General features: G+C 34.7%; 1 protein-coding gene across 1 annotated transcript in view; it reads left to right on the top strand.

The window, feature by feature from the left end:
- pav (kinesin family member pavarotti) overlaps window positions 1-19,183 on the top strand; it is a 222,903-nt gene that overhangs the window by 73,135 nt on the left and 130,585 nt on the right. The window contains exon 9 of the mRNA XM_090412700.1: window positions 7,518-7,597. Coding sequence (XP_090268826.1) covers window positions 7,518-7,597 — 80 coding nt within the window. The remainder of the gene's footprint in view (window positions 1-7,517; window positions 7,598-19,183) is intronic.

Genomic DNA, 19,183 nt, shown 5'->3' on the forward strand with positions numbered 1-19,183 from the left:
GAGATGGCACATATCATTTGTAAGTTGTTAAAATCAGTTTGCTGTTCTTTCCCCCATAATGATCCTGTTTTGATAATGCCCTTTGGTTGGAAAGACCTGCTTTCTAATCCAATCTAGGAAATGAAGAACCTGCATCAAAAATTTTGAAGGTGAATTAGCTAGTCACATACAGAGGTGACTATTTTTCTTCCTAGAAACTTGGATTTTTCATCCTTGAAAACAATCAAACTGGCCAGAAGAACGCATGCAGTTTACAAACATAGCAGACAATGCTGATATGATTAACTCCCCTATCATAAGCATTAATTAAGTTTCTAAGAAGCCAAGTTACTTGGCCATCACACAAAAAGGGAGAGATGATCCTGCCCACAAGTTTAAAAAAAAAACTATATTGTACCATGATTGAACTAGGGGATAAACTTTGCTTCAGAGACTAAATAAAGTTCTTTTACATGCCACTTTAGGTTTATGTTGAGCCATATCATAGTCCTCTGCAATGCAGTAAAATTCAGCCATCTTTAGATATATTCACAAACATCCATGCCACAATGGAATTCAAACCCATAACTTGGTTGGAGAGTGAAGATTGTGTGGTGTACGCTCAGTAACCTGGCTGACTCATCTGAATGTTTCATGTAAATGAGAGTATATTTAGTTTTTTTTTTTTCCAATATTACAAATGAGTGCAATATGTGCAGTAAATAGGAAACCAGAATTATGGATACTTATTGAGATTCTTTTTCTTTGCCTCTGTCCATTTACTGCTGGTTATTGGCCATTCCATTAACTTTCTAGTTCTTTCTGTATTTAGCTAATGTCTATCATCTCAAGTTTGTAGATTGTTTTCCATCTTGTTCTTTGGCAACCATTTCTTCTCTCCCTCTTAGTCCAGTCAGTGCTTAATTTTGTCCATCTTTCATCTGTTGATCTGCTAACATGGCCAGTCCATCTTCATTTATATGCTTCACGATACTTCACAGTATTCTCTACTTCTGTAATTCTATCATTTATATTCCTTTTTGTTATGTGGAGCATTCTTCTCACCAAGGCTCTTTGGGACACATGCAATCTGGCTTTCTGTTAATTAGTCATCTATGTTTCACTTCCATAGGTAAAAACTGGAATCATCATCATCAAATTCCTGCCATGTACCCTCAAGGGGTGTTCAGGCTATGATAGTACTACATGAAAAAAATTACATCATTACTAACTTCCTATCTACAATTTTCCTCCAAATAAGTCTGTTACTTGTCAAGACTCCAACATTATCAAATCTTATATTTCTATCGTCTAAGGCACTTTGTACCTTATCAATCCATCTATATCTTGGTCTTTCTCTGGGTCATTTTCCTGCCAACCTGGCAGAGAACACTTGTTTTGCTAATCTTTCTTCGCCCATTCTGTTTAAGTGATCATACCACCTGAGATTAGCTCTGCTAACGCATTCCTGGATGTTGACAATGTCAAGTTCTTTCCTAATATCCTCGTTTTTAATATGATATTGCCATTGATGCCATCTGCTCACACCTCTAATCTTTCTCAGGACTCTCATATCTGCGGTCTCTAGTCTTTGGTCAAGTGTTTTACTTCTGACCCAGCTCTCAGATCCATAAGTTAAAACTGGTTTGAACACTGTCTTGTATATAGCTAATTTAGTGTTCTGACTAATTTCTCTCTTATTCCATATGAATTTATTCAATTGACTTCCCACCATACCAGCTTTGCTGATTCTGTTGTCTATTTCTATATTTAATTTACCATCTTCACAAAAAATCGTGCCTAAGTAGCTGAAATGTTTTTCTTGTTCCACAGATTCTCCATTCACAACACAGTTGACATTTTCAATGATTCTGCCTATTTTCTTTGTCTTTGTCTTTTTATTGCTGACCTTCATACCATATCTATTACAACAGTTATTCAATTTAGTCACAGAATTTTGCAGACTTGTAGCAGATTTATTTAGAAGTATAGCATCATCTGCATAAAGCAAAGAGCTGACATTAACATCTCCAGTTTTGATATCATGTTTAATACCACTTTCCTTCATAATGTGATTCAATGAATAACAGAGGGGATAATGTACATCCTTGTCTCACACCAGATTTAACATTAAACCATCTTCTTGTACTTCCTTCAATTCTAACTGCTGACTTACAACACAAATACAGACTAAGTATTGCTTGATATAATGTCCCATTGACACCATATAACTGTAGCGTAGTGAATAGCTTTTCTCTTGGCTCCTTGTCATATGCCTTTTCCAAATCAACAAAACTTAAATACAGATCTTTGTTATATTCCTATGCTTTCTCGGCTATTTGTCGTAAAGTGAAGATCTGACCCTGACAGCCTCTATTTGGCCTAATCCAGCTTGTTCTTCACCAAGCTTTTCTTCCACAATTCTTCTCAATTGTTTCTCAAGTATAATTGCATAGATCTTGCCAGGAACACTCAGTAGGGAAATACCTCTGTAATTCTCACACTCAGTTTTATTTCCCTTTTTATATGTGGGTACTATGAGAGCTCTACTCCAATCATTGGCAATTCGTCTCTCTGTCCAGGCTTTCTGAACTATGCAGTTCAGCCACTGTAAGACTCTTATACCACCATACTTCAGCATTTCTGGTCGAATATCATCTACTCCAGCTGCCTTTCCACATTTCAAGCCTTTGATGGCTTTTTCTACTTCAAGTATGGATATGGATTCCTGACTGCATGCCTGGTCAGTGTTTTTTACCACTGTGCTGTCATCACTGCTTGTTTCATTTAGCAGTTTTTCAAAGTAATTACTCCATACTTCATGGATATCTTTTTCTCCTGTTTTCATCATCTTCTTGATATTTATTTTCTATATTTTTGCCAAAGTTCTCCCATGACTTTTGTTTAGCTAGTTTTACACAGTGTTTAGCATTCTTGCATTTGTCTCTGTATTCTCTAAGAGCACAAGCTCACTTATTTGCCAGGAACTTTTGATATGCTTTCTTCTTTTCCTTCACTGTCTCTTTAACTTCCTGTGTCCACCATCGAGTTCTAATTTTTCTATCCTTGCAGACAACTTCACCACATGCCTCTCTAGCTGAATCAATCAGGGCTTTCTTCAAGGCTTGCCACTGAATCTCCAAGGTTTGATTCCTGTTCTCAAACTCTTTCATTTTTTCTTCAATAATCTTTCTGTATTTTAGTCTACAGTTCACATCTGAGAGCTGCTCAACTTTTATTTGCTTTAAAACTTTCTTACATGTTATTCTTTTCAATATGAAATTCAATTTTATCCTGCTCAAGACTAAATAGTGATCACTTCCAATTTCAAATCCTCTGTACACTCTGGTGTCCTGCACCAGGGAGAAAACATTACTATCAACAATAACATAGTCAATGAGATTTTTCTTATTCCTTGCCTTTTCTCTCCATGTGAATTTGTGCTCATTTTTATGTTGGAACATGGTGTTAGTAATAACCAGTCTGTCCTGAGCAGAAATCCAACAGATATTTGCCATTATTATTAGCTTTGCTCTTTTTTCCAAATTTTCCCAAAATATTTTTGTATGTCTGACAATCATTTCCTACTCTGCTGTTTAGATCTCCAACAAGGACCGACTTTTCCTTTTTCATTGTGTCAGTTGCTTTTTCTAAAGCCTGAAAAAATTCCTCCACTTCTACCTTAGTAGAACCTTCTGTGGGACATTATTTACCATAACACAAAAATCATTATTAACCTCATATAAACAATAAGTGGTACTAAGACTTTGTCTATATTTAAAAAGTTGCTGTTTAGTTTATTTCAAAAACTCAGAACAGAATTTCGTTTTTCCAACTAACAAGTGAAGGAATCTAAAATTCCCCTCACTTGTTAGTTTAGTAAAGTTGCATCATGATTGCTTAGTGCTTTAACTGCAAGTATTAATAATTTTAAACAATTTAATGTTCAGCATTTTTTTTTAAACTTGTCCTTCCATAAATAAGAGAGCTTCTCTTAAAAAAAAATTGTTAATCATACTTTCCAATGCGCATCACTGTCCAAAATGATCTGTAACTATCTTTTCACTTTTTATTTTTTTTTTTTTGGAAAATAGAATTTTTTGTTAGAGAATATTTAAACAATTTAATAGTTTTTCTTATACTAGATACTGAAGCAAAAACATCATCTTGTAAAGCATATTCTTTCTACATTATCAGAATCTGATTCATTATGTTTCATCATCATCATCATTGTATTTACAAAATTGTTGTTATTTTTTGATGTTATTATTGCTACTGTTATTTATTTATTGTATGGATAAAAATAAAAGAAATTAATGGGTAAAACTATATACAGATTGACAGTTCACTTAACCAATCATTGGCAGCATGTAGGAGAGTTCGCTCCTGATGCCTCCAGGAAAGGAGTAGGTGGGGCAGGCATTAGTAATGTAATGGATTGCCTGTGCAGTGCCATATACACAAAATGGTGACTGTGAAATTCCCCACATATGTAGTAAGTGGGCACAGCAGCCTTGTCCTGTTCTAAATATGTTTAGCTGGTTCCAGAGCTGTCGAGGGAGATTAAATCCTGGCAGTTTGCCAGTTGGATCTGGGATTCAGGAATTGTTTGGAGTTCATTCTAGAGTCTTCTCCACCATTTCTGGGGACCATCATTATCTCATATTTCTACAATACTTGATGCTACTGTTTATTTTTTGTCATAAAATACTTTAATCACAGTAAGATGAAGTGCATGTTTGTAACGATCATTTTCCAAATTATTTCATGACTGCACTGCCATCACTACTACATCCCAATTACATCTGTTTCAAAAACAAATCTTGTAGGACACTAATCTTTAATTAAAGAGAACCATAAATTCTTATTAACTTATTATCCTTGCTAATTTGCAGGCCTCTTTTAGAGAAGCATTAATAAAATAACACTTTACAATAGTATTGATAGAAATTCCATCTACTGTTGCAAGTTTAGCCACTAAGTTATTTACTTCTAGTACAATCTGTGTGATAAGTGCAAAATTTTTATTTTTTTTAAATGAATGGTGCTTGTACATTGTTTTTTCTGCTTTTTATACCTTTCATGCCATTGTTATGTTCAAGATGATGAAATCCACTTTGTGATGATGCTTTTCCCTGCAGTGTTTTGGAACATGTTTGATAATTAGTTCTTTGCCATCTTTTTAAAAAATAAATACTGCATACATTCCTCATACATTTTATTCATTGTTAGGGGTATATGAAATAAGCCAGATTGTTTATTCAAAAATAATTATTAATAATTATTTTTGAATAAACCTCGATTTCAGATTATATAAGTATAGCACACAAGAAGGACAGAGATTACAATGAACTCTGGGAAAACGCCATTTTTTTTTTAATTTTTATTTATTTATTTTTTTCTTGCATGGCAATAATGGGAAATTTCAGATTGGAAAGGTTATGAAACAATCTCAAAATTTTCATCAAATATTTTTACTATTCCCACCTCTTGGGAATTTTTAAATTACAAATTTTTCTTGAGCTGGAATTCTCAGAAAAAAATCTAACTGTGCATCATCCAAAAATCTTGATTCTATTTAATGGATATAAAAATTTACATTTGTGATAAATTGGTCTATAATTATTGATATCTCTGCTGCCCTTGTTATTAGATGATAATTATTGATTTATACTATTGCAGTATAATATACATCTGTTATATTATCTATAGGATGGTCCCTACTCTTATTTCTTTCTATCCTTTTCTTCTTTCTTGTTCCTTCCCCCCCAATGCTATTAGAGTAATCGAGGGCTAGGTGTGATTCTTTCAATGTTTCTACTTTTTTCATCTCTTCATGCATAGAAGGCAACAGGAAACCACTATGCTTCTACTTTTTCCCTAGTTTGATGAGCAGTAAAGATCAAAATGACGAGCAAAGAGCTGCTCATCTGCTGCAACCCTCTTGCTAGAGGATGCTACCGGACGACGACGACTATTGCAGTGGAATTTTTTCTGTCTTCGGAACTTTCTTCCATCTGCAGTAATTGCAAGCATGGTGGTGCATCGTTGTTTTATGCTTCCAGTTATGAGCATTATCACACTTATTTCATAGTTTTCTGTAATTGTTGTATGTGGCATTTCCTCTACTGGTTGCCTCCATCTCTATGCATATGATTGGTGCAGTATTAACAAAATATCACGCAACTCAAAGGCGAGCCGACAGTTGTTGAGTTGAAATGCTGATTCTCTTAAACTGAATTCCAAAATATCTGAAACTGCTATAAAAACATTCACTATCTATTTCTTCCACAATTCACTTGAATATGCTATCTAGAATATGCTTAGAATAGTTAGAATATGCTATCTTACTCATTCTTAAGAACACAATCAGTAAACAAATTTTAATTTTAAATTTGATTCCTTCTTATTAGGATCTGTCAATAAAAATAAGAAAAAGACATATTAATGAACTATTATATGAAGCATTAATGTACACTGTTTGGAAAGAAGTCAACAGATACCCCCATGGGCAAGGTGCATCGTACCATGTAATGACTTACATATTTGTAGCTGATATAAATTGGAGGAACATGCTGCTCCCAAGTCTGTGCAACTGTATGTGGGTGAAATGACTATGAGAAGGAAACTGATAGAGTTTGAAAGAGGCATTGTGATAGGATGCCATGTTGCAGGCCTGCCGTTTGGTAAATCGTTGACAAATTGGGCCATTCTAGGTCAACAGTCAGTGATACCATGCTGAGATGGGAGTGCAGGGAGTCAACTGCAAGTGCTACTCACACTTGCAGATGCCTGAACATGCCTGTAGGGTGCTATGAAGGATAATATGTAAAAACTGCCTTTCATTGGCCGACATATTGAATGTGGAGTTCCAGGAATAGACTGAAACGTGAATCTGTACAAAAACATTCAGAACCAAGGCTGACAACATGGGATTGCAGTCCTGCCATGGAAATCCATGTTGTCAGACCATGTTACTCAGGCTTAAATCCAACTATAAAATTCAGAGGTGGTGGTGGTGCGGTCCTGTTTTTCCCTCGTTTGGCCACAGACCTCTATAATGCCACAAACATTGAACTTCAAGAGGTATCTGGACAATGCAATGCTTCTTGCTTTGTGGTATTTCTACAGACCTGACCATTGTTTACCTCAGCAAGACAATGCACACTTGCCATAAGGCTGCTGCTGTCACCACACTTGACTGATCTCAACAGATCTAAAACCTATTGAACATCTGTGTGATAAACTAGAGCATTTGGTGAGGTTAAGGGGGCATCTCCCCCTACAACAGCCCAGGACCTCATTACGTGTCTACAGGGAGAATGGTCCCAAATTCCCATTGATCACTATCATATGCTTATGGAAAGTATGCCCATGTGATTGCAGTTATTGCAGTGAAAGGAGGTCCTACATCTTATTAAGGTGGTTGCATGGCTGTTTGTAACTTTCCTCATGCCAGGATGTCCGTTGACTTGTTTCCAAGCAGTGCAATTTTTTATAGATAAATTTAATTCATTCAGTTTAATGGTTTTTATTAGGCAATATAAATGCTTCACTGATGGCATTAAGAACGTGTCTTGAAATTCTTAGAGAGAACCAGACTCAAGGTGGAAATAAGGTGAGTTTTTTAATTAATATTAAACATTTCATTAATAATTTAAATTATTAATGAAATGTTTATGAATGTGTTGCTGTTGTTCATTGAATGTTGAATCATTCAAGCTGTTGTTCCAACTTGAATGACATACAGCAATTGAAGTTGGGGATTTCTCTGCTGCGAAAAAGTTTTCTTTTTGATAATTCTAAACCTGGAATTTTTTTTTTTTTTAAGAAGCAGAGAGAGAGAGGAGCAGGGGCAAATGAATGGTTGAGTTAAAAGGAGAATTTTAATTACTCCCCATGTGATTACTCATTTCAGACCTGCACTAAATGCTTTAATTGCTACTCATTTATTTTCCATATCTGTTGATACCTTGCCTAAATTTTAAGGTGTGTTATATAAAAAAATTCTCAATCTAACATGTCAAAAATGTTGTGCTAACATTCAGTACAGTGATTGATTAAACTTTCTTGTGTTGCTATATGACTTTTGATAGCATCACATCATCCACTCTATTCAGTGACACCTAGTTGTAGAAGAAAGTAAAGTACAAGTGAGTGAATACAACATGGACAAGAAAGCAAGTTATTCTGCTTACTTCAAGTTAAAAGGTATACTATACATAAATGAAAGAAAACGAACAGCTGGACAGAATTTCAGTGCAGGTCTGAAATGAGTAATCATGTGGTGTGCTCAAAAAAAATCTATAATAAGCACTGAAGGGTAAGCATGCTTCCTTGAGAAAGAAATGTTGTTTACACTTAGGCAGCAATACTTTCATTGATGTTAATGAAATGTTACTGCCTCTTTGCAGCTTTGAAATGAATTGAATTTGGATGCATTGGATGTGAGAGAAGATAAGTTGTAGTTGCCTCACTTTCACAGCAAGTGAGAGCAACAGTGTGGAAAGTGTGAGAGCAACAATGTGGAAAGTGTGAGAGCAACAATGTGGAAAGTGTGAGTGAAGGATGCCAATGAAAATGAATAAACAATTGACAAATTTATTTGCTGTTTTTATTTTCAATGTTTTAAATTTAGTTTCATCATAATTCATTGTTTTTAACCTCCACATTTGTGTGTTTTGTTCTAGATAACAAAATATACAAAATCTCTGAACTAGTAGCACTAGTCCAAAGATTTCATGTAACCTCACATATACCACACCTGTGTTGTCAAGCATAAAAAGTACTAATACCATATGTACTCAAGTAAAAATGGTATTAATTCATTAGTTGAATTTCTTAAGATTTTGATTTTCAAACTTCTAGGAAGCTGTTCAGGAAACAGAAGTAAAGAATCAAATATATAAAAAAAAAAGTGAGTTTCTGACTTTCAAGATTATCAGTGAAAAGACATTAGATGGTTGCTTCATGCTTCCTCTCTCTCTCTCTCTAAAGGAAAGTGGTCAAATATCAATGAATCCATTTCAAGGTTGGTGATTGGTTATCTTTTGTTTAAAAGGCTGTGAACTTCTGATCATGTTTGTAATCCCACTCACCATGACAATCTTGCGTTCTTTGTTCTAAGCAGTCTGGTTTTTATCTGTTCGCATCTCATACAAAACTCAAATTCATGTATATGCATTTTGTTTTTATATTATTTTGTTTTCTAAAGTAATCATGAAAAAGTTAAACATGAACAATATGAATTGTCCATGAATCCCTATTATTCCCAACCAGTGACCAGCCTCTGTATGGGATCACGTTATGAATGTTATGCTCTTTATATGGGTTCTAAAAGGTACTGAAGCATAATATTATGAAGTCTTTGACCGCATGGTATATAACACATAGCTTTTTCTACTTAAATACCAACCTCACCTCCTCAAATGGTAGAACCTGTTATCAACAAAAGAGGCTTTGTTTGACCAAGTATTGGCAGGATAACTGAAACGTTGGCACAAGAGTAAATGCTTATGTGGACAATGATGGGGGTGGGGGAGGTAGCATCTCTACCATTGGAATGAGAACTCAGTGGGCTAACAACCCTTGATTTTCTGAAAACTTAAACATTGTTTTCAAGTTGGATAAATGCAGAAATTGGATATATTCCCTCATTCTTGCTGATGTGGGTGAGACTGCTCTGCCTAGACAGGTCCTCGTGATTCGGCATGAAGCTTCGGTTCTCGCTGACTGTCTAGCCATACCGTAGATATGCCTGGACTGGACTACCGCCTGGTCGCTTAGCTGCCGCTGACCATCTTCCTTCTCGACTGCTCGTGCCACTTCTACTGGTACCCGAAAGCCAAAGGGAGATCAAGAGAAAAAAGAGCCTCAAGTCCATGCTGCTAAGCTTCTTATACCTCCACGTTTCTGCTCGGCACCTAAGTCCCTTACACTCGGTACTATCTTCTCCTCGATATCTTCTCCACGTGGATGTCTCGCATGCACCTCGGACCTTGTGACTGCCACGGGTTATGTCTTTAAGCCAATTATTTCAATGTTAACTTCGATCTAACCTTTCCTGTTCTAATATAATTCTCACAAAAATCCGATTCCTTTCAGTTATACATAGGACAGTTAACAATATAGCAAAACAAAAATTTACAGAACAAAGGACTAATACGTTATTTACAATTTCATTTATACCTATAAATGAAATACTTCTTTAGGAAAATTTATTTATATCCTAGTTAAATTCCGAATGAAATGTTTTATGACAATTTAAACCTTTCATTCAAGATTTAACAAATGTTTTACTTCTAGCCCAGATCCATAAGTTAAAATTGGTTTGAACATTATCTTGTATACAGCTAATTTAGTGTTTTCACTAATTTCTCTCTTATTCCATATAAATTTATTCTTTTGACTTCCTACCATACCAGCTTTATTGATTCTGTTGTCCATTTCCATATTCAGTTTACCGCCTTCACTAAAAATCGTGCCTAAGTAGCAGAAACGTTTTACTTGTTCTATAGGTTCTCCATTCACAATGCAGTTGATATTTTCATTGTCTTTGTCTTGTTATTGCTGACCTTCATATCTATTACAACAGTTATTTAATTTAGTCAGGGAATCTTGTAGACTTGTAGTGGATTTATTTAGAAGTATAACATCATTTGCAAAAAGCTGAGATTAACATCTCCAATTTTAGTATCAGGTTTAATACCACCTTCCTTCATAATGTGATCCATGTCTGATACCAGATTTAACACAAAACCATCTTCCTGTACTTCAATTCTAATTGCTGACTTACAACTCATTCAAATAAAGACTAAGTATTGCTTGATATAATGCCCCATTGACACTATACAACTGTAGCGTTTTGAATAACTTCTCTCTTGGCACCTTGTCATATGCCTTTTACAGATCTACAAAACTTAAATACGGATCTTTGTTATATTTCCATGATTTCTCAACAGCTTCTTCAACAGCCTACAGAATATCTTACCACCTTCTTGATATTTATTTATGTTCTTACCAAAGTCTTTCCATTACTTTTATTTAGCTAGTTTTACAGTGTTTCACTTTCTTACATTTGTCTCTGTATTCTCTAAGAGCACAAGCTGAATAATTTGCCAGGAACTTTTGATATGATTTCTTCTTTTCCTTCACTTCCTCTTTAACTTCCTGTATTTACCATGCAGTTCTGATTTTTCTATCCTTGCAGACAACTTCACCACATGCCGCTCTGGCTGAATCAATCAATGTGTTCTTCAGGGATTGCCACTGAATCTCCAAGGTTTCGTTCCTGCTCTCAAACTCTTTAATTTCTTCTTGTATAATGTTTGTGAAAATTTATAATAAATTTAGTTTAATCCCTTATCCAAGTGTGTGCAAACAAAGTTTGCGCCTGAAAGTATCTTCAGGACTGGGGTAAAGTGATACATTACCGGGCAACTCCTTGCAAAGGTGGAGCAAGCTACCAACACTCCTATATCAGTATCTCCCATAATGCAAAACGCATCTCCTTGCGGATATGTATAATGTTATGCATTAAGGGAAGGGCCACTACCCAGACTAGTTTCGTCCTTTATTGAGGTCTCTTCAGTGAGAGCCAGGCCCAAGTGGAGATACCAGGCAGAAGCATTAGCAAGGTCATCTCCTCCTATAGGAGCTGCCAAATGGTGTGAAAATTTAGTCTACAGTTCACATCTGGGAGCTGCTCAACTTTTATTCGCTTTAAAACTTTCTTACTTGTTTTTCTTTTCAATATGAAATTCAATTTTATCATGCTCAAGATTAAATGATGATCACTTTCAATTTCAAAATCATTGACAATAACATAGTCAATGAGACTTTCTCATTCCTTGCCTCTTCTTTCCACCATAATCCAACATAAAAATGTGCACAAATTCTCAATGTGAATTTGCGCACATTTTTATGTTGGAACATGGTGTTAGTAGTAACCAGGAACTCAGGATAAGTCCAACAGGTATTTTCTATTCAATGGCGGCTCGTGGCTTGAAATCGTGGGGTGCTGCAACTTTCAAAATATGCATACATACTGTAACTACAGTGTATACGTGTTTGTATAAAATATCAAAATTATGGTAAAATTAAAAAAAAAATTAAACATTTAAAAAATTGTTTATTATCGATAAAATTATACAATTTGGTTAATTCAAAATTACTTAAAAATAAAATATATTCTTGTTTTCTCATTTTAGAAAATATAGTTTAGTATAATTCAAAATTAATTAACAATTACTATAACAAAATGTTATGTCTTTAATTATAATGTCCAAATATTTAAAGATACTGAGTAAACACGATAAGCACTACGAACACTCTACTACTGGTGCAAACTGCATATAAACAAAAGTGGAACTGTGCAACAGACAGTGCCACATTATGCTAATAGCTCGCATCTCACTATGACGTGTATATGCTTGTGCGCATAGCAATATATGATACTGTGGAAAACAGTGCCGCTAGCATCCTTCGCCCTCTTGAGTGCTACAAGATGGATTTTTATTTTTTTATAAAATAAGGGAATTGTATAGGATTGTTGATGATAAAATTAAATATTACAAGCAAGTATAAATAAATTAATAAATATATTTATATATCCAGAAAAATTGGGGTTGCTGCAGTTCATCAGTGCCTATGCATGAGCTGCCCCTGTTTCTATTATTATTAGCTTTGCTCTTTTCTCCAAATTTTCAAAAAATATTTTTGTATGGCTGACAATCATTTCCTACTCTGCTATTTACATCCCCAACATGGATCAACTTTTCCTTTTTCATTGTGTCAGTTGCTTTTTCTAAATCCTTGGTAGAACTTCTACCTTAGTAGAACCTTCTGTGGGACCATAGGCACAAATAACACTCATTGTTCAGTTCCCCATTCTAATATTTGCCCACATCACTTTACTTGAGACTGCCTGCCATTCAAGAAGATTAGTCTCGTATTTAGTGTTGAATACTATTTCTACTCCTTCTCTTCCTTGATTGTCATTGCCTGAATATAACATTTTGTATTTATTCATCAGAAAGATCTCACCAGTTTGTGTTTCAGTCACTCTTATTATGCCGATCTGGTACTTATTCAATTCCTCAGCATGCTCCATTTCTTTGCCATTCAGGCTTCTTATGTTGATAATACCAATCTTGAATTCTGACGTTGAGTTGGGGTGTGTTTTAGGATTTGTTCCAGTAGCTGAGTTTTCACTGTTCGCTCTGGTATTTCATTCTGTATTGGCAAATATAATGGGATGGCATGATGATGAGTGTTCCAGCAGTTTCCAGATCCATTTCCTATGGATCTATGAAGAAAACAGTAAGTGTATATGGGGAGTCTGTTAATTAACAAAATAACATCCTAACTAGGAATGTAGTGAACAATGATTTGGCTGAATGCTAAATATTTGGTATGAAATTTGGCCGAAGTACATCAGATTAAATTTTACGAACAAATGTTTTTTTTTGGGGAAAAAATACATTCGTTAAAAACTGATAAAAAAAAATTTAATGCTTGTATATTTTTTGTTCAAAACGTTTGTTTATGAATTTTAATTCAGAATATTTAAAATTTAATCAGTATGCTTTGATCAAATATTTGATGCTGTAACAAAATTGCAGAATGAAGAAATATTGAAAAATTATGCAATAATACTTCACCTAACCATGTAACCACATGAAAATGCAAAAGTAAAAAAAAAAAAAAAAAAAAAACTATTCTTATTTCATAATATATATATATACAGGGTGTTCGGGATAAATTTGACAGTTTCGTAAGGAAAAAGAAAATCTTCTTTGTATCTATTAAATTTAATGAATTGACAAAAAAACATTACAGGCAGAGTTAATTACAATACTATCAACAAGATTTACTCAAAATAACCACCATTAGCATCGATCACAGCTTCAATTCTGCTTCGGAACCTCGAACAAGCTGATGCTACAGTCTCCCTGGGAAGGGCCGCAAAAACTGTTTTAATTTTATCCATTAACTGGGCTTTTGTATTACTGGAAGTGCGATTGGTGTCTTTTTCAACTGCGCCCCATACAAAATAATCCATGGGGTTAAGGTCTGGGGAGTTTGGAGGCCAAACATTTGGACTGGTGAAGTCGTAGAAATTTTCAGACAACCATTTTTGACTTTTCCCAGAGGTGTGGCAAGGGGCCGAATCCTGCTGCCATACATACGGCCTACCATTGGCTACCCTTGTTATCCAGGGCTTGACTACAGTTAGCAACTCCATGAACAAAGCCCGAATTCCAATGCCAGGATTCTTCAACACCTGTTCCTGCAGATTTGCGAGGAATTCTGCTGTACGAACGCAATCAGATCGTCTGCTAGGGATCTTTCTTCTTGCTACATCCTCGTAGTCACCATTGCAAGTCTCTAGTTCATGCCTGATTGTTTTTACTGTATTCAGGGAGCATTGGGCAGCAGTCGTAATATCCTTATTTTGATGGCGGGCACGAATCATCATGATACAAGTTATTCTCTTCCATGATTCAGGTGGGTTCCAGCTATCCATCCTTTCTGACATCTTGTATATGAATGAAGAAGGGTCCAAACTTTTAAATGAAGAGAAGTGTGTGTTAATACATGTAACTTACGGAAAAATATAATTAATTATAAATATGTCAAATTTATCCCGAACACCCTGTATATATATAACTTGGAAAGTTGTGAAAAAAAGACTGAGCTTCTGATTATACAATGTGTGGCATCGGTGTATTGCCCAGGTGCCCATACATTTGCCTTTTATTAATGATTTTTTTTATTCAAGTTTTGATTGCTTGTCTGACAGCTGTTTTGAACTACTGGTTCTCATCAGAGATCAGGCAGAAACCTTAAGAGGACAAAAATTATTATTCAGTATCAAAGCAATCACATATCTGAATTGTATTTTTCATAAGTAAACTGTGGTTGATGCATAAGAGTAATTATCAGAGAAGAGCCTAAAAGTCTTCATTTCATGCTGTAAAATAAACAGATCATTCCATATTTCATAGCTGAATACACACACACAGTCGGTCACAAAAGTCAACATGCAACCTACGAAATGTGACCATTTAAAAAATTATGGCCATTTGGGAAATCTCACATGTCTAGCAACCTTATATTTTACGAATACAACAATATTATAAAATGATAAATGATTGAAACAAAATAAATTCAGAAGAATATTCAAATTAGTTTGAAAATCACTTCAAAAAAATCTGCATCCAGAATATGTATTTCTGTTTCGTCATATGAACTCGTTCTTATTTAAACAATCAGGAAACGGTATTGTATCACACTACTGAAAGGTTAATCTTGTGTGTTAGTCAAATTCTTTTTAGTGTTCATGAAAAGAACTTTCTCTGGACATGAGAAATGTCATAATAATACAGTTGCAAAATGAAAAAAAAAAAAAAAATCTTATGCTAAATTTCAAACATTGTTGGGAAAAGGTGTTCAAGTTCACAAACTGTTATTAGGAAATGTGTTCAACAAAGAGTGGTCACCCCAGAATATTAAGTGATCGAGTTGTACTAAAAGGAGTCAAGTCAAATGAAAATATTTGCTCCAAAATTAATGGACTGTATTGTTATGACGACTGGTAAGACTGTGCATACCCAGACTGTATGAGGAATTCTTTGATCTAAAGGATTTAATGGTAAGGTTCTCAGAAGAAAGCCTCTAATAACCTCAACAAATCAGACAGAAAGACTTAACTTTGTGAAAGACTGATTTTTAGAAAACAGTTCTATTTACGAAGAAAGCAAACATAATATTTTTTGATCTGACAGTTGTGTGAAGATTTGGCGATAGAAAAATGAAGAAATGAAACCCGAAAATTTGGTTCACACAGTCAAGCATGGTGGAGGCAATGTAAAGGTTTTGGGATCTGTAGTGGCTGGGGTTGGGAAATTAGTTCATCGAAGGTGCAATGGACCACCTACAATAATTGAAGATATTACAGACCAATTTATAGATATCTGTCGACAGCTTAAGACTTGGAAGCCAATGAGTCTTCAGTAGGACAATGATGCTAAACATGCATCCAAGATTATCAAGGACTGGCTGCTTTATAAGGTACCTGTATAGCTCCATTCATCTCCCCAGTCACCAGACTTAAATCCAATTGAACACTTATGGGATGAACTCGAGAAAAGAGTTTAAGAATACACCATCTCTAATCAGGAATCCTTGAAGGAAGCTTAATGCAGGCATGGTCTGAAATTGCGCCAGATACTACAAAATCTCTTGTGCTGTTCAAAGCCCATGAGATTACAAGCAGTGATTGATTTCAAATGATGGCCTACATGATATTAATTTATTTTCCAGCTGTGTGAATCATGCACATTTCTCATTCTTTCCTTTGTATGCAGACTTTTGTGACATATGTTCATTAAAAATATTTCTTGTATATTAGCTTGATATTTTCTCCTTTTCTTAGAGAAACACATCTGTATGTACTTAATCTTTTTTTAACAAATATATCATTTCTCAAATTCTTATAGTTTTTCTAATGATGTTTTTAAGTTTTGTATGTTGACTTGTGTGACTGACTATATGTAGATTTTGCAAGTTCATGAGTATGTGACTAAGAGAACGCTGAGATAAGATGGTAACATTTATTTTAATTGACAACATGATGTTTCATCCTAATTGCATAGGATTTCTTCAGATTTTGACATACAACTAGACAAAGCAATAAGAACTAACAAAGGTGACAACTATTATATAGTTGTCACCTTTGTTAATGTTAACCTCAGCTACAACCTTTCTGATTGTTACTCCTCTTGCATTCAGCTATTGCAGTCATGAGATCACATCATCATGCATGAGAACAATGGTCTTAAGGGAGATGGCTAGTTGTTTGTGAATTCTAATTTGAGCAATCCATTGATAATTTAGAACTTTGGTAATGTTACAAGTCATGTATTTATGCATCTTTTATTATTTTATTTTTATATATTATGCACCCGATGAAGTCTTCTAAATTAGTTATTTTCTGTTTTATTATTCGGCTATATAGCCATAGCCGAAGTTATCAGTTATTTTTGTTAACACACACAACCAAATATATGTGTGTGTGTATGTATATGAAATAAGATACTGACAGGGGAGGTTATTTATGGAGCCATCCATATTTCATTGTAATACAAGGGTGGTCTGCAAAGTTCTTGGCCAAACAATAAAAAAAAACAAATTTATAATTTCATAAATTATTTTTATTTTTTAACATAATCTCCCTTAAGACTAATACATTTATTCTAGCAATGTTCCAGTGCCATTAACCCATCCCTGTAGTGGTTCAGAGTAAGATCTGCAAAATACCCCTCTACAGCTGCAATCATCTCTTGATTCGAAGAAAAACACTGACCAGCGAGGAAGAGTTTTTAGTTTTGAAAAGCGACAGAAGTCAGAAAGCCAAATCTTGGGAATAGGGTGAATGTTCCAACAATTCATAGTGCAGATCCCTTAATTTTCCCATTGACAAAACACCTTTGTGGGCAGGTGCATTGTTCTGATGAAAGATGATTTTTTTTCTTCTGCAAACTGGGTCTTTTCTCACGAATTTTTTTTGTCTAGTCTGGTTAAAAGATCGGAATGATATTCCCAGTTATTGTTTTACCCTTTTCAAGATAATTAATAAACAAAATGACTGGAACATCCCAAAACACCAGTGCCATGACCTTTCCTGCTGATGGAACTGATTTTGTCTTCTTTGACACTGAACAACCGACTTCTGTCAACTGTTTTGAATTCTGGTGTGTAATTCAAGTCTCATCCATAGTAATAAATTGACACACAAAATCAGTTCATTCTTGTTAAAACACTCCAACCACTATTCAGAGATTTTCATGCGAGTGCGTTTTTGATCTGCTGTGAGCAAGCGTGGCACCCGTCTTGAGCAAAACTTTTTCGTTTGCAATTCTTCATGCAAAATATATGCTACACGTTATTTTGAAATGCCTATAGTCTCAGCAATTTTGCACACTTTGACTCACCAGTCATCCAATACCATATTGTGCACTTGATCAATGATTTCTGGTGGTGTTACACTTTTTGGACGTCCTTCACATGAATCATCTTCAAGGCTGGCACAGCCATGTTTAAACTCGGCAGCCCATTTCTTAATTGTCGAAAATGAAGGAGAAGCATGCCCATAAACTTTATGAACTTTGAATGAATTTCTTTTGGCATTAAGCCTTCGTTTACAAAGAATTTTGTAAACACTATTCAAGGGATACAGACAATGCCTTCAGACAGCTGTATAAAACAAACTACTTGATACAATGACTTGCAATTTCACATGGATGCTTATGACAGATGTTCCAACGTGGGAAAAAAATCTTTTCGATAGTATTGCCATCTATGGTTGAGGCCGAGAACTTTTCAGACCACCCTCATATGTAGAAAAAATTTCACATCAGATGATGATGATGATCAGCTTTTTCTACCCACAATGGGAGAGAGGCCTACAGGGTGTGGAGGCCTCTCTCCCATTGTGGGAGAGTTGGGTCTACTTCTCCCATGGTGACCCAGTCCATCTTGGGAAAGTATCTATTCTCAGATGGAAGAATGAATGTATGAAGGTGGAAGACAATCACAAACATCCATGCCTAGGTTGGATTCGAACTCACAGCCTCTTGGCTGGCACCTTGGCAGATACCAATCTTTTAAGGTTTCTGTATGGTCCAGGAGTGACCATGTTTTCTAGTCTTAAAAGCTACATAGGATGATTTTCAGATGTTTGCGAGCCATATGATATTATCTAAAAAAATTATTAAAAATAAATTAAATTTATATTCAGATATTAAATATAAAATGTATAGAATAATATAAGATTAAATATAGGCTGTGTGTGTGTGAGAGAAATATATATTTTGTATGTATTTGTTATATAGATTAGTACACTAATCAGTGTACTAATAACAGGTGAATATATGGGTTCCTGTGTGTCATTCATGATCTTTAAATAGTGCAAGTCAATTCTAATGCCAAAGGTTAATTTTCTTTTTACATGTAGCTATAAAATATGGTTGGATCTTTAAGATTTTTCATTTCAATATAATTAAACCATTATTAAATTTTATAGGGAACATTTAAAAAAAAAAACATAAAAATCAGAAAAAATATTGCACCTAAAATAACAAAATGAAACATATTCATGTAACTTTTATTTTAAATTGCGAAATATAGAAATTCAATTGTG

This window comes from Typopeltis vanoorti, chromosome 23 (genome assembly GCF_054136105.1).
Source record: "Typopeltis vanoorti isolate ZY-2024b chromosome 23, IOZ_Tvanoo_1.0, whole genome shotgun sequence".
Lineage (NCBI taxonomy): Eukaryota > Metazoa > Arthropoda > Arachnida > Uropygi > Thelyphonidae > Typopeltis > Typopeltis vanoorti.